The following is a 15,508-nucleotide window of genomic DNA, read 5'->3' on the forward strand; positions in this document are numbered from 1 at the left end:
CACATCTTCTTAGCCAGCCTTAACGATAAACTGCTGGATAGGCAGATTCGGTGGACGATCAAGGAGTTCCAACTACTGCCAGACTACCACCTGCGCTGCCGAGTTGCCCTGCTGAACTTCCTACTGCTGGGATATAGTGCACCGTATCGATATCGTGACGCTATTCCGACTTATTGAAGGACAAGCTACAGGCTAAATTTGCTATACCCTGTTTACTAGCTCTAGCCTGCAGCTCTGTCCCATTGAGCCCGATTTCCCGCCACCAGAAGTAAACAAACAGCATCTGGTGGATTAAGACTGTTCGCCATTTTCCATCGCCTCAGCGTCTTCACTCCGCCGATTACCTCTCACGATGGCTTCGAATCGCACTCGCCGCATTGCCAAGGAGATTGCGGATATTCATAATGACTCTCATTCGCAAGTGACTGCAGACCCAGCAGGAGCCGACGATGACCTCACGCATTTGCGGGGTTCGTTCCGTGGTCCTCCTGGCACGCCATATGAAGACGGCACGTTTTTTGTCGACATCAAGATTCCGAATGAATACCCTTTTAAGCCTCCGGTCATGAGGTTTGAAACCAAAGTTTGGCATCCCAACGTTAGCAGTCAAACTGTAGGCTCGCAGCTCGAATTTTGCCCTTTGGAGTGAATGCTTTGCTGAATTTCTCTAGGGTGCCATCTGTCTTGATACACTCTCAAGTGCCTGGTCCCCGGTTCTCACAATAAGATCTGCTCTCCTCTCACTTCAGTCACTCCTCAGCACGCCCGAACCCAAGGATCCTCAAGATGCAGAAGTCGCCAATATGCTCTTACATAAACCAAAGGAATTCGAACGTGTGGCGAGGGAATGGGCTATAAACTACGCAGGCGCTCCTAAGAAACAGGTTGCTGAAGGCAGTGGGGGTGCCACTGACGCCTCTATACGCGAGCAAGAACGCAAAGCAAAAGAAGACCAAGAGCGAGATGCTCTAACATCGTATGGGATTCTTTCCCTTTTTCCATTTCTGCAATATCCTGCTGATCTTCCTTTCTATCAGATATGACGGGTATAACAGGGACCTCGTGGACCGCTTCTGTGGTATGGGATTCGACATAGACCGCGTTGTGGCAGCTTTCAAATATGTTGGAATCGATCGTAATAACGGGGCCGATTATGAGCTTGAAGCTGAATATGTAGGCGATATTACCGCGTATCTCTTGGGTGAACCATGATTAATGAACGCATTTATGAGACGACTTACGAGCGATTTAGGAAGGGATTGGTTGGGGGGCTGAAGCAGCGTATGGAGCCTGGCGAATGCTTTACGATAGTATCATTCGTTCATTTTCTTGTCTTTTTGGATATAATCTTTTGAAAGGATTCTGGTAGATACTATTTCTTGCTTGCATACATAACCTTTAACCATCTCACCATGCATACATATCGCTGCTAAAGTCCTAACTACTGATCATGAGTAGGCCAGTTATGGGGATAAATATCAACGTCTGTGGCAAGCAATCAATATACTATCCAGCTTTGTAGCCTGCAGTTATTTGATCATTTTCATGCTCAGTAGTAACTAGCACGGAATACTCTAGGCCTAGGGTGAGCTTATAGAGCCTTAGGCTACAGGGCCATGGCGGCGGATTCTAATCGATAAGCTCACCACCGCTTGTCAACGGAGCTTAACGCCCAGAGTCCATAAGCTCGCAGGAAAATTAGGAGACTTCATCGCGCTCATGTCTTCGGAGTTTTTTTCAACCCCTTTGACAATGCATCTAAGCTGAATTCAGCAGAGCGCGAGCTAGTCTGCATACGATTCCTTCGATTTGGTAAGCTCCAATACTCTTCTTTGAGGGCCCGCGAGGCCTTCGCAGGTATCAACTTCCGCTTCGCTTTTCCATCATGATCGAGGACGAAATCTACAAGGCTTCAACCCAGTTCCGGATATGGTCATTCACGAAGGAATCTCTACATTCATTGCGAGCGAATACAAATGCGGTTGCTAGTGAGCGTCTTCGCGCCGTGCAGCATCGAGCACGCGAGGCACCCAGGTCTGCCACTCCGTCGACAAGTGGCAATCTGACTCCCAACCCAAGCGACAATGAAACAAAAGTGGAGGCTGTCCTTGGGAAGGATATTGAATGTCTTTCCGCCGAGGAAGAGCTTATGTTTGTGAGATATTATTGCGAACAAGCCTTGGAGCTTGGGGACAATTATAAACCACCCTTACCAACTATGGTCAGGGTAAGTGATGAATCAAAGAACTGCCCTGCGATCTTAACGAGGAAGAGATATTTATTAATCTTCTGTGTGTCTCGCACACATTCAGGCAACCGCTATCCAATATCTTCGTCGATTTTATCTTACGAATTCCGTCATGACCTACCACCCTAAGACGATTATGCCCTGCGCACTTTTCCTCGCTACGAAGACCGACAATTATTATCTTTCCTTGCGCGAATTCGCAAAAGCAGTGCCAAAGATAGAGAAACCCGAAGAGGTCATAGCTCCCGAGTATACCTTGACCCAAGGCCTCAGATACACGTTTGATGTCCGTCATCCTTTCCGCGGTCTCGAAGGCGGTATCATGGAACTCCAAGCAATTGCCTTGGGTGAAGGGAAGCCTGCCCCATATCATGCAGGACAGACATCCGAAAGCATGAAACAGGCAATCCATAGTATTGCGCCGCTGTCTTCCTCGGATAGAGTATCTATATCTTCTCGGATATCGGCCGCCCATGGGAAAGCACGAGAACTACTGAAGACGGCAGCACAAATGACAGATGCCTATTTCTTCTATACCCCATCACAGATATGGCTTGCCGCTCTTTTTGTCGCTGACAAACCTCTCACTCAATTCTACCTTGACACGAAGTTAGGACCAGGCGCGACGACGGTCGATGCCGGCAACCCACTAGAAATGATTCGCACGAAGTTGATGTCTACACTATCCGACTGCTCGATGCTATTGGAGTCTTATAGCCCTCTCTCGTCCAATCCTGAGATGATTAAGGACCTGAAACGTATAGCGAAGAAGGTATATCAATGCCAAATGGTTGAAAAATTAGATCCTGCAGCGCCCGGCAGCGGACAAAAACGCTCAACTGGGAAACTTCCTGGAGCTGAAGGTACATCAGAAAGTGAACTGGAGAGAGCGGCTAAAAAACGTCGCCTGGAGCGCGAGAAGCGCGAACAAGAAAGCAAGGATATCTTTGGCGGAGAACTGGTGACGCAACGGAGCAAAACAGGTGAAAAATGAATTTTATGGCTTTTCTATATATATAAAAGTTTTCCGCGATCTCTCTTCGTTCGCAGATACTCTAGTTAGATAGAGGTACTAATTTCGTACGCTTCAATGATATTGTTGCTATTTATGGCTCCTAATCAGGTATAATTTCGGTACTGCACATGCTCCTATTAGACCGCTACTATGAATAATATTGAATATAGTCACAAAAGGTCTATCATACAATATCGCATGCTTTGCTTCTCTCCGACGCGGAGAGCTTTGGGCGAAGCTAAACGGTGATTGGCCAACAGCTGCAATTAGATGCAAACACCGCAAACATATCCCGATTTGCCTGAGTATCTCGCAACTTCCGATAATTTATTTTCCTCGAATGTTACCAGCAATCAGCAAGATGGACGGATTCGATGAGGAAGCTTTCAAGAAGTTTTTCCCGAGCAGCTTTGGCAAGCAAGAGAAAAAGACCGATCTTACCGTGCAATTCGACCGCTCAAAGCGAACAGATGTGAAGTCGAATGTAGAAGTCGAAGCAAAGGAAGAGGCAGGCGCCGTCGAGCCTCGATTACAGTTGGCGAACGATGATACGAAAGTAAATAAAGATGATAACGATGACGATGATGATGATGACGATGATGATGATGATGATGAGGACGAGGACGAGGACGAGTTTCCTGTGTCCCATGAGCTTGTACTCAAAACACACGAAAAAGCAGTGACAACGCTGTCAGTCGACCTTCCTGGAGGTCGACTTGTCTCAGGATCTGCAGACTGTACGATCAAGCTTCACGATTTTCCATCCATGACTCCTTCCACACTTCGCGCCTTCAAATCTATCGACCCAAGTGCGAAGAAGAATGCCGCCGCGCAGGAAACGCATTCGGTCCATTTCGTCGCATTCAACCCGATATCGCCCAGTCAGATGCTAGTGGTCCCCGCTACTCCTCAACCTAAGATCCTTGATCGAGACGGTAACGTGCTCACTGAATTTGTCAAAGGCGACATGTATCTGCGAGATATGCACAATACGAAAGGTCATGTTTCGGAAGTGACTTCTGGGGCTTGGAGCCCAACGGACTACAATCTTTGTGCTACTGCTGGAACGGATAGCACTGTCAGGATATGGGATGTCAACGTCGGTCGAAATCAAAAAGAGGTTATTGCGCACAAGTCTAGGGCTGCTGGTTCAGCCGGCAGGGCCAAAATTACAGCTGTCGCATGGGCGTCGCCTAAACAAGGCGGAGCTAATGTTCTTGTTGCTGCTGGCCTCGATGGAAGCCTGGTAATGTGGAGTGGGGATGGGCCATATACGAGGCCAGCCGCAGAGGTTAGGGATGCTCATACCCGGGGCACCTGGACGAGCGGGCTTGATGTCAGCGCCGATGGACGTCTGGTAGTAACTAAAGGAGGCGACGACACAATTAAACTGTGGGATACTCGCAAGTTCAAACAGCCTATTACGAGTGTAACACATCAATCATCTTCAATCCACTATCCGACATCAAATATCAAATTTTCTCCCACCGGGACCAATATTATTACTGGGTCTGAAACGGGTCACCTCCATATCCTAAATCCAGCAACATTGAAGCCAGAGCTTGTATCACCTGTCACGCCAGGGTCGCCTCTGATTACGGTATTATGGCACGAGAAACTGAATCAGATATTAACAGGGTCTGCCAATGCGGAAACCCATGTTCTTTATAATCCGACAATGTCTACTAAGGGTGCTGTTCTTGTCATGTCCAAGGCTCCCAAGCGCCGACACATTGACGATGACCCGAGCCTCACCACAGACATATCACAGGGGTTCTCCGGAGACTCGGTAGTTGTCGGCGCAAACGGCGTGCCTCAGTCTGCAGCACAGAGCTGGTCTGCACGTCACCCTACGATTGGACTCACTGTATCTGGCCGCCCGAGAGATCCTCGCCGGCCGCATCTCCCTGCACAAACCCCTTTTGCGAAATCACAACCCGATGAGAAACACATCCGCGAGAACATCCCTCTAAGCTCGATGCGTGATGAGGATCCACGCGAAGCGCTTCTGAAATATGCTGAAAAGGCTGAGAAGGATCCCATCTTCACTAAGGCCTGGGCAAAGACGCAGCCCAAGACTATTTATGCGGAGGTTAGCGACGAAGAAGAAGAGCGCCCCGAAAAGAAGAAAATGCGGCGGTAGGTTGTCAAAGGTGATGATGCACTTCTACACTTTATATATACTGTATATACTAGGGATAGGCGTTGTTCTGGTTCGACGGTTGGGCATGTACGTTGCTACTTGGGAAAAACTATGTCTGTGGTTAATTATGAGAAAGTAAAAAGGATTTGGTGATGCGTATGATAGCACATGCACATGTTATCACTAGCGTTGTATGTTCTTCATGCAAGGAGATGTAATGCCACGCATTCTCAGACTTGCCATTCAGCCTACGTGGCACCGCACTGGGTCACGGGACCGCTAGGTAGAGCTATTATGCTGCAGTCTGATACTAGATATCAAGCAGACTAGAATCAAAATCAAAATAAATTGGACGTCTGGTGTTTACTATTTCGTACTTAGTACTACGTACTATTAGCAGACGTCAAATAAATTAGCCGCCGGGCCCTTCCCAGATGAGGAACTAGCGCGGCTTCTGCAAACTGCTACTGCACCGCCGAGGCGACGTCAAGGAAAACCTGAAGTTTGCGTCGCTCTGCTTTTCCTAGCACCTCCTAGGACGGTACGTCGTAAAGACTAACTGACTCGATACTGGGTTTCGTCTCATTTCCCTACGTTGACTGACTGCCTTCCTCCCCACACAGACCCGCTGTTCGTTTATTGCGTCATTTCTGGCACCCTGCTCGCGCGAATACTCGCGCTCGATTTTCGCGACAAGACAGCGCTTTTCCCAGAACCATAAACCGAAAATACCGCGGATGACAGCCTGAGTAACCGGAGATTCTTGAGTTATTGGCCATAATGCAACCAGCGGGCAAGCGACTCAGTCCGTAGGCTCCGTTGAGGCAGAGAGGTAGCGCTGAAAAGGGAACGCCCGGATATCCTTCGCAAGCACTTGACAGCAATGGGATACACACTATCCAGCATGGCGCTAGCAAGACCAGTGCCCTCGGCGTCAGTTTCGTCGGTACCGCAAGTGCTCGGTTCTGACTCTCAGACTACTACTTCTTCTGCATTCGGTCTGCTATCTCTATTATTGGGAGACGGAGATGAAGATGAAAAACACCAGAGGTGGTCGTCGTTTATTGGAATAGTAGTGGCCATATGTGGGAATATATTGATTTCATTCGCTCTCAATATACAGCGATACGCCCATGTACGCATCGATCAGGAAGCCGAAGGCGAGCGAGTCCGTATGAGATCTCGGAGGCATCTGTCGGCAAGCACGTACGGTTCTATCGATGTTCCTTATAGGGATGACCCAGACCATGAGAGCTATGAACAGTTTGAGAATGGACAGCATGCACAGGAATATACCAATGATCGGTATCAATTCTACAATGATCAGGAAACGGGCGACCCAGATAATACGGATCATTCTGTTATTTCCGATCATACGTTAAGACCTAATGACGGAGACGCAACACATGGCGACCGCCCAAGTTATCTACATTCACCATACTGGTGGGCTGGTATTGTCTTGATGTCTCTAGGAGAATTGGGGAATTTTCTCGCGTATGGATTCGCACCGGCTTCCATTGTGTCACCCTTGGGAGTTGTTGCATTGATTTCAAATTGCATGATTGCTCCATTCTTGCTGAAGGAGAAATTCCGAGCACGCGATTTCTGGGGTGTTGTGATTGCCGTCGCTGGAGCAGTGGTGGTGGTACTGAGCGCAGAAACCTCCGAGACCAAAATCGGCCCGCATGATATCTGGGTGATGATCACAAAGTGGGAGTTTGAATTGTATCTGGGCCTCACCACTGCGTTGATAATAATCCTCATGTATTTGAGTGGAAAATACGGAAGTCGCACAATCTTGATTGATTTGGGCTTGGTTGGTCTGTTTGGTAAGTTCTAGCACGGAGATTAGAAGTGTTACGTTCTCAGCTAACAAGTCAAAGGTGGCTATACTGCCCTTTCAACTAAAGGCGTTGCGTCGCTACTCTCGTTTACATTATGGCATGTAATTACTTTTCCGATTTCATATTTACTTGTTGCGGTGCTTGTTTTTAGCGCCTTGATGCAAGTACGATATATCAATCGCGCCTTGCAGCGATTCGACTCTACACAAGTTATTCCCACCCAATTCGTTCTTTTTACTCTTTCTGTTATTATTGGAAGTGCCGTTCTGTACCGTGATTTTGAGTCAGCCACTTTGTCTCGAGCTTTGAAGTTTGTTGGCGGGTGCGCTTTAACATTCCTTGGTGTTTATTTCATTACTAGTGGTCGAGTTCGTCATGAAGATGAGCTCAGTTACGGGGACGAAGACGAAGAAGCAGGCGTCAGATTCCTCGATCGTGAACGGTATCGCGATTCAATTGATGAACCCTCTGCTTTAGACCGAAGAGCACAAAAACCAAACAATGTGGTTGTCAGTGGCCCAAGCCAACTACGCTCTTCCCGGAATTCAACGCATAGCACAACTTCAGAAGGCCAGAGCCTAAGCACCCCCAAAGGTCTCCTCTCCCCTGCGGGATCCGACCAAGACGAATCTATATCAGAAGATTATTTATCCCAAGAGCTAGCCACGCCTTCACCACCTGTCCCTTCTCAGTCTTTGACTAGCAACCCTTGGGCTTTGTCCGAGCATGCTGGGGAGCCTGACTCCCGGCCTAGCTTACCTGTACAGGAAAGCATTCCAGCAACTCCTCAAGGTCGGCAGCTGCAAGTAGCACAAACTCCCCCGCTTCTTTTTCGCTTCCCATCTGCTCCCACAACCGATGAGAGTCCGTCGTCAGAAATTACTGGACATCATGACCAATCAACAAACTCCCTTCAACCACCAGCAGATGCCAGGACACCTACGCAGCGACGCCGCAGTACTCCTCGCACTCCACAATCTAGCTCAAGAAATTCGGTCACTTTGCGACTGACGCTAGGCTCACTAATTACACCCCTCTCTTCCACACTCTCTGCTGTAGTGGCAGATTCTCTTTTGCGCGGTGAAGGCAATTCGGTGAAGCATCAACGCAGCAAATCCGCCAAAACCAGAAGGTTGGCTGCAGCGCCGTTGATAGCTGATGCCTTCAATGGTGAGAACCATGACACGGGTCTTGTGGCCGATAGTCAGCGCATGGATTCCACAACGGACATACGGCCTATAAACAGCAGGCAGACCACCAATGCAGACGTGATTAATTCCAAGTCCGACACCAATGCTGCTTCGAGTATGCGGGCAAGGAGCTTCAGTGATTCGATTAGCGGTCATTTGGCCTGGCTTGGAGGGACGCTCCTCGGCTCGAAGAACTCGTTCAGGGCAGCGCAGCAAAATGAGGATGTGCCAAGTTCCCATGCTCCAGAGTCATAATGTGTTGATATTAATCAATACACGGTGTATTTTTTCCCATTTCTTTTTCCTCTCGAGAGAAGGCCTTCAGTGTGTGATTTGCTACACATTGAGCTATTTGTTCTTATGTATTTAATTAGCATTGTATAAAGGCATCGTGTTTAGGCCAACTGCTTTTTTTTGTTGCATTTTGCTTTGTTTATCATCTCGAACAGGGGTTTCGCACATACTATCATTACACTCCTATGCACCCACCACATGTATGTATATCTTCACATATGCTCTTTGGCCGGTACCTCTACATTTTCTGTTATGGAGACATAGTCATGTTCTTGGTATATACTATATAGGGTATATTATATCTACTTAAGCGCTAAAAATAAGGCGCATCTCACTAGAGTAAAAACATATTGATCACAAAACTTGATAGTTGATTTGAATCAAGTCAATTTCTGTCATCTGCCTACATGATCCCAAAGCGGATTAGCGCCAGGGTACAAGCTCGAGGACTCTCCTCTTTGTTCTCCAAATTCGTTCACCTTCCTCTCGCTATTTTCTGCTCGCAAAACGTGAAATATTCCCATGCAGTTATCTTATTTACAGTGCTTTTCAAAGTTTCTATTGCCAAGTGTGGAAGTCGCTACGAGTCACATCTAACAGCGGAATATAAGGCATAATTTTCACATAAAATGAGCGTTACTACAAGCACTATTTAAGGGACCCTTTTGGTGGCTTAGTGGTTAACATGCTGTTGTACCTGGCTTCCTCAACTTGACTGAAAGACACCCCAACTGATAGAAAGGACAAACTACAAACGCATTTAAAGTCGCCACTCATTGGAAACAACCGAACACCCTATTCGAAGGATTCAGCAGTAAGAAAAGGAGTAAAGAGAACCTACTGCTCAAAGTCATCGTATTTGTGCAAATTAGCGGGGCTCGGAAATCTCATCTAGCTAACACACGAATTTCGTCCAATGGTCACTATGCCATCAAAGAACCGGGCTTCCTCCTTGTGACTTGGAGATCCTTGAACCAAAGAGGAGAAAGATAACAAAAACATATGGTCGCATGCATTGACGGTTGGATTTTGAAAAATAGTCTCTTCGCGCTCTTCTGGGCTTAATGCTAAGGGGTAATGACAAGATGAATATTATTGACAGTCGAAGTATTCTAGGCCCTCGCATCTCGCTTGCTAAGCAGTGCCCTTTTGGTTTGGGCGACCGCCTGCCACAATGTTCTTATTGGAGATCTTATAGAGATCTCCTTTTTAACTTCTTACAAGTATTTCTTTTTCCCTCAAGGGAGCCTCAGAGACTAGAGAACACTCTACTCCTTAATTAATATACCCGAGATGATGCAAAACCACTGATATTACGCGGAAACCCGGCCGGATGTTTCATCGCATCTACTTTAATTTAGCGTTCCAAGTTACTATATATCTACTTGAAACACCAAAAATTCAGCATGTCTCACTGGAGGAAAATCAGTAAGAACACCTCGGTCTATTTTTATCTAGTATGTTGTGGCATGGGTATTATCCTCGAATTGATGCTTTCGCCGTGCTTGGCGCATCGAATAAAGTGCCAGACCCCCTTTTCCCCTAATAATTAAACACTGCCAGGTAGGCATCATAGAGTGCGTATAGGTATCGCCGAGGTCTTATAAGGCCGCGTTGGCCCAGTTAATGATTTGCATTCTCTAAATTCATCAAGAAGAATATCTGTGCTTGTCGAAGTCTATCTTGTCTCCTATTTTTACATCTCCTTTTGTCCTTCTCGAATCATGAAGTACCTCACACCGATAACCCTAGCCGGTGTTTTTGGCATCGCTGCTGCCACTTCTACTCCAGCGAAGCATTTGGCAAAGAGGGCTGAGTTCTGTGGTCAATGGGACACGGCCGAAGATGGCAATTACATCGTATACAATAATCTGTGGGGTGAAGCCGAAGCAACATCCGGTTCGCAATGCACGAATATAGTTTCTCTCGACGGCAACACGCTCTCTTGGTATACTTCCTGGTCATGGGAAGGAATCTCATACGACGTCAAAAGTTTCGCAAACGCAGAATACGTTATCGAAGCTACCGAATTGAGCGGTATCGCAAACATTCCTACAACATGGGACTGGAGGTATGAACATTGATTTCCCCCTTTTTCTCCTACCTAGGTACCCCCCCCCCCCATTTCATGAAGCCATTTCCATACTTTAGTTTCTTCTCTTTTCCTTAACTAATTGAGCACATGATACATAGCTACACGGGCTCTGACATCGTAGCGGATGTCGCTTATGACCTCTTCACCAGCTCCAGCGCCGATGGGAGTTACGAGTACGAAATTATGGTCTGGCTTGCTGCCTTAGGAGGCGCTGGCCCCATATCTTCAACCGGCTCTACCATTGCCACTCCTACTATTGGAGGCGTTACCTGGGAGCTGTACAGCGGACCAAACGGAGATACTACTGTCTACAGTTTCGTGGCCTCTAGCGAGCAAACTAGTTTCTCCGGTGACTTGATTGACTTCTTTGACTACCTCGAGGAGTACGAGGGCTTTAGTTCAAGCCAATACTTGCGATCTATTCAGGCTGGAACTGAACCTTTCACGGGGTCTGATGCGGAACTCTATGTCACTGCCTTTAGTGTCAGCTTGGAGTGCACATGTGCTTAATCATTGTAGAGCCGCTTTGGGTATTCTTGTATTAGGAGCACTCATATTCATTTGTCATATCTTATTGCCTCTTTTTCTTTTGGACTATTTCCCCTCCTTTATTCTCCGCATATTATCATGCATGCGCAGTTTCATGATAATTGGTGGAAATTCAGACTCTATGCGCGGAATTGCTTTAGCAACGGCCGGAACTTTTGTGGATACAAGCAATATAAAACAAGTATGATTTTCATTTAGCCGGATAAACTGCCTATTACTGTAAGCTCAATCTCGGGGAAGCACGTGTTAAGTTGCAGAAAGAACCTCTAGTCAAGCGATACTCCGCGCGAGATTGAAGTAGCAGTGTGTCTCAATGTCATCATATAGTTCAGTGTAAAAACCGCACCTCAAACCTTAAATCAAACTAAGTTCGTATGTTACTCTGCCGTTTATTCTTCCATTTGCTTTGGGATATGAATGCACGACATTGGAAAATTTCCCGTTTGGGAAAGTCACGGGAGAAAAGCCCTAAGTCGTTGGGAGGGATCGGACTTTTACCGATTCCAGATGGATTGAATCTCTGTATCATCTACGCTACTGCACGAGTACACCTCTATTTACCCTTAGCTTCTGAGTTGTTTATTTGTTTATTAGTTCACGGAACCGCACGTTATTTATTGACTGGGTCCAGCCATGTTGTTCCAACTGTATGTCGCTAGGGAGTTATTTTCGAGATCTTAGTGCAAAAAAGCCGCTTCTACAATGATACCTACCCATATTTCTTCATGGTTATTACTGTTGGGTACAGCATGGGCGAGTACATTGCCCCCGTACAAAAACCCCGAGCTCCCAGTTGAGCAGCGGGTTGCGGATTTGCTGGGAAGAATGACGATTCAGGACAAAATGGCACAGCTGATGCAAGGTATGCCGCGTCACTATATATAAGACAGAATAAAACTCAATAGTGACGAACTAACTGGATTCGACTACCGGGAAATAAAGGCGACATTACCAATTGGATGAACGAAACCACCGGTGCATTGAATTCAAGCGGCCTCGTGGCTAACATGAAGGAGAAAGCGGGGATGTTCTATGGTATGGAGACGTTACTGCAGCGTCTTTCTCCGGCCCATATTCTCCTTGAGGCTGCATTGGCTAACATTTGAAAAGTTGGCTATCCAATCTCATGGGAATGGCTTGCTACAAATATTCGGATCGGCCAAAATTACTTAGTCGAAAACACAACCCTTGGAATTCCAGCGCTGGTCCAGACTGAAGGCATTCATGGGTTCCTGATAGGGAATGCCACCATTTTCAACTCTCCCATTGGCTATGGATCATCATGGAATCGAGATGTAAAACTATATCACCATCAAACACGATTTTGACTAGTCAGTGGAGGGACAGCTAACATATCTGTGTTAATAGCTGGTACGAAAAATGGGCGAAGTAATCGGCCAAGAAGCTCGTGCCCTAGGCGTAACACAGATTTTTGCTCCTCTTGCAGATCTAGCTCGTGAATTGCGCTATGGTCGAGTATGTGTTACCCATATGGAGCAACCATCATGTCCCCAAGCTAATAAGTACATAGGTTGAAGAAACAAATTCCGAAGACCCGTTTCTTGCAGGAGAAATTGCCTACCACTATATTAAAGGCCTGCAGAGCAAAAATGTCTCCGCCACAGTTAAGCATTACATGGCTTACAGCAACCCTGAGCAAGGAGTGAACACGAGCCCGGTTCGTGGCGGACAGAGAGAATTAAGAACAATGTTTGTTTGATTTTCCCTCGCCTATGCCTAAAATAATCCTCGCTGATAGGGCAAAAAAAGATGGCAACCCTCCTACAAGCGAGCAATTATTGATGCAGGAGCGTGGAGTATTATGAGTGCTTATCACTGGTGAGATTGAAATCCATAGTCTTGAGAGAACAGGGCAATAAGCAAAGACTAAGCTTCGATACTAGCTATGACGGTATCCCTGCCATAGCTGATTACCATACGCTTACATCCATGCTTCGAGACGAATGGGGATACGATTACTGGGTCATCAGCGATGCTGGTGCAACTGACAGAATATGCACTGCGTTTAACATGTGCCAGGACTCACCAATTGATTCTGAATACATCACCTTGGCTACTCTTCCAGCTGGAAATGATGTAGAAATGGGTGGCGGGTCATTGTAAGTATTCTCATCGTCATCTTCTTCAGCAGCATTAGATTACCCAAGCAAGCCTCCTGACATATACGTCTTGTTCGTGTTTGCTAGCAACTTTAGGACAATTCCGGCATTAGTAGAATCAGGGAAACTTAACAACAGCACCCTTGATACTGCAGTCTCGAGACTACTACGGGCCAAGTTCGAGATGGGCCTTTTTGAAAATCCATATCCAGGTGCTCCCCCGGACCAATGGAGTAACCTCATTCACACGCCGGAAAATTTGCAGGTTGCAAGGGATCTGGACCGTGAATCGATTGTCCTCCTCGAGAATCATAACAATACCCTTCCGTTGAAGAAGAGCGGAAGCATCGCGGTAATCGGCCCAATGGCTCATGGCTACATGAACGTAAGAAGACGTCGATCTGCTTCCTTGAAAGGCCTGGTTTAAGCTGACGTTGGCCCCTCTAGTACGGAGACTACGTTGTGTACGAAAGTCAGTGGCGGGGAGTCACGCCTCTTGATGGGATTAAAGCAGCAGTTGGAGACAAAGCTACTATCCACTACACTCAAGGCTGCGAGCGCTGGAGTAATGACGAGTCTGGATTCGAAGAAGCAATTGAAGCGGCGAAGAAATCAGATGTAGCCGTTGTCGTAGTAGGCACATGGTCCAGAGATCAAAAACAGCTCTGGGAAGGGCTCAATGCAACGTGAGTGATCGAGTCATTCCAGCTCTCTCTTGCTCTTCTTCATTAACATCCAAGAACTTAAGCACTGGCGAACATGTTGACTTAGACAACCTCAATATGGTTGGCGCTCAGGGACCACTAGTCAAGGCTATCGCAGACACTGGCGTCCCAACTGTTGTTGTTTTCTCCTCCGGCAAGCCTGTTACAGACACATGGATCGCAAATTCAACAGCTGCCCTGCTTCAACAATTCTACCCATCAGAAGAAGGCGGCAACGCTCTGGCTGATGTCCTCTTCGGTGACTATAACCCGTCGGGAAAGCTTTCAGTCAGCTTTCCGCGTTCGGTGGGAGACCTGCCCATCTATTACGACTACCTCAATTCAGCCCGATCAATCACAGACTCTGGTTGGGTGACCGAGAACAGCACGATTGTTTTTGGGCATCAATATGTTATCGGTGCGCCTCTGCCGTGGTATGAGTTTGGCTATGGGAAAAGCTATTCGACGTTCAACTATGGGATCGTGAAGCTGGACAAAACTAACGCAACGTCCACGGACACAATCACCGTCAGCGTGGACGTAACTAATGAGGATTGGTCCCGTAACGCAACTGAAGTCATTCAGGTGTATGTGGTCGACCGTTATGCCTCTGTGGTCGTGCCCAACAGACAGTTAAAAGGATTTGACAAGGTTGTTTTTGGTCCCGGCGAAACACTGACTGTACAGATCCCATTGAACGTTAGCGATCTAGGGCTTTGGAATGTCAACATGCAGTACGTTGTTGAACCAGGCGCGTTCGATGTCCTGGTCGGAAGCAGTTCTCAGGATATCAGGGGAAATGCAACATTTTACGTGTCGTGAAGCCGGTGTTGTCATGAACGATTAGGTACCTAGGTAGTGATTTATTTCCCAATCCCATGGAAGTTGCTAGGACCGACTAGGATCAATATCTTCAGCTATTTTATTGCTTGCGACAAAGTCATATTCCTGTACATGGTCATTCTATCAAACAACCGAAAAGATTAAGAGGAAAGAAGTAAAAGAAAAAAGTTAAAATAACCATCGACGCGCCATGCAAGTAGAGAGAGTGAAGTATAGGAACGGAGATATACAAATAACCTCTGTTCCTAGAATTATCGAAGTATGTAAATGCAAGGTGGAACGCATTATTCCACTGGACATCTAAATGCACAAAGGCCAAGAAGCAGTACTTCGCAGCGTCAAAACACATTGCCAGAAAAGAAACACGCGATAAACTTGACCGATGCTAACGCCTTATGCCAAAGACAAAGACAAAGACAAATAATTTAACAAAAGAGAAGAATATATGGAGACGACAATGCTC

The 15,508-nt window shown here is 46.8% G+C and overlaps 5 protein-coding genes across 5 annotated transcripts, besides 3 other annotated features; all 5 read left to right on the forward strand.

Annotated features, from left to right (window-relative positions):
- Positions 1-352: 352 nt before the first annotated feature.
- Positions 353-1,212, forward strand: UA08_07082 (hypothetical protein; the record flags this gene model as incomplete). Its single annotated transcript, XM_020261985.1, has 3 exons — positions 353-613; positions 672-976; positions 1,038-1,212. The coding sequence occupies 3 exons, from the start codon at positions 353-355 to the stop codon at positions 1,210-1,212; spliced, it is 741 nt and encodes a 246-aa protein (XP_020117803.1).
- A 673-nt stretch (positions 1,213-1,885) lies between these two features.
- On the forward strand, positions 1,886-3,242 carry UA08_07083 (hypothetical protein; the record flags this gene model as incomplete). The annotated part of the gene is made up of 2 exons (XM_020261986.1): positions 1,886-2,227; positions 2,313-3,242. 2 exons carry the CDS (start codon positions 1,886-1,888, stop codon positions 3,240-3,242), a joined length of 1,272 nt encoding a protein of 423 aa, XP_020117806.1.
- A 382-nt stretch (positions 3,243-3,624) lies between these two features.
- UA08_07084 (hypothetical protein) lies at positions 3,625-8,695 on the forward strand (the record flags this gene model as incomplete). The annotated part of the gene is made up of 8 exons (XM_020261987.1): positions 3,625-3,747; positions 3,880-5,402; positions 5,460-5,493; positions 5,550-5,597; positions 5,804-5,947; positions 6,220-6,339; positions 6,530-7,235; positions 7,317-8,695. 8 exons carry the CDS (start codon positions 3,625-3,627, stop codon positions 8,693-8,695), a joined length of 4,077 nt encoding a protein of 1,358 aa, XP_020117805.1.
- Positions 3,797-3,823: a repeat region (Identified by RepeatMasker using a combination of RepBase library and repeat library created with RepeatScout).
- Positions 3,824-3,896: a repeat region (Identified by RepeatMasker using a combination of RepBase library and repeat library created with RepeatScout).
- A 636-nt stretch (positions 8,696-9,331) lies between the features above and the next one.
- Positions 9,332-9,426: a repeat region (Identified by RepeatMasker using a combination of RepBase library and repeat library created with RepeatScout).
- Positions 9,427-10,458: 1,032 nt separating this feature from the next.
- Positions 10,459-11,339, forward strand: UA08_07085 (putative xyloglucan-specific endo-beta-1,4-glucanase A; the record flags this gene model as incomplete). Its single annotated transcript, XM_020261988.1, has 2 exons — positions 10,459-10,805; positions 10,928-11,339. The coding sequence occupies 2 exons, from the start codon at positions 10,459-10,461 to the stop codon at positions 11,337-11,339; spliced, it is 759 nt and encodes a 252-aa protein (XP_020117808.1).
- An 882-nt stretch (positions 11,340-12,221) lies between these two features.
- Positions 12,222-15,024, forward strand: UA08_07086 (hypothetical protein; the record flags this gene model as incomplete). The annotated part of the gene is made up of 10 exons (XM_020261989.1): positions 12,222-12,240; positions 12,321-12,413; positions 12,489-12,673; positions 12,747-12,854; positions 12,910-13,056; positions 13,138-13,217; positions 13,283-13,498; positions 13,595-13,883; positions 13,946-14,184; positions 14,247-15,024. The coding sequence occupies 10 exons, from the start codon at positions 12,222-12,224 to the stop codon at positions 15,022-15,024; spliced, it is 2,154 nt and encodes a 717-aa protein (XP_020117807.1).
- Positions 15,025-15,508: the final 484 nt, after the last annotated feature.

Source organism: Talaromyces atroroseus (assembly GCF_001907595.1).
Source record: "Talaromyces atroroseus strain IBT 11181 chromosome Unknown scaffold_10, whole genome shotgun sequence".
NCBI lineage: Eukaryota > Fungi > Ascomycota > Eurotiomycetes > Eurotiales > Trichocomaceae > Talaromyces > Talaromyces atroroseus.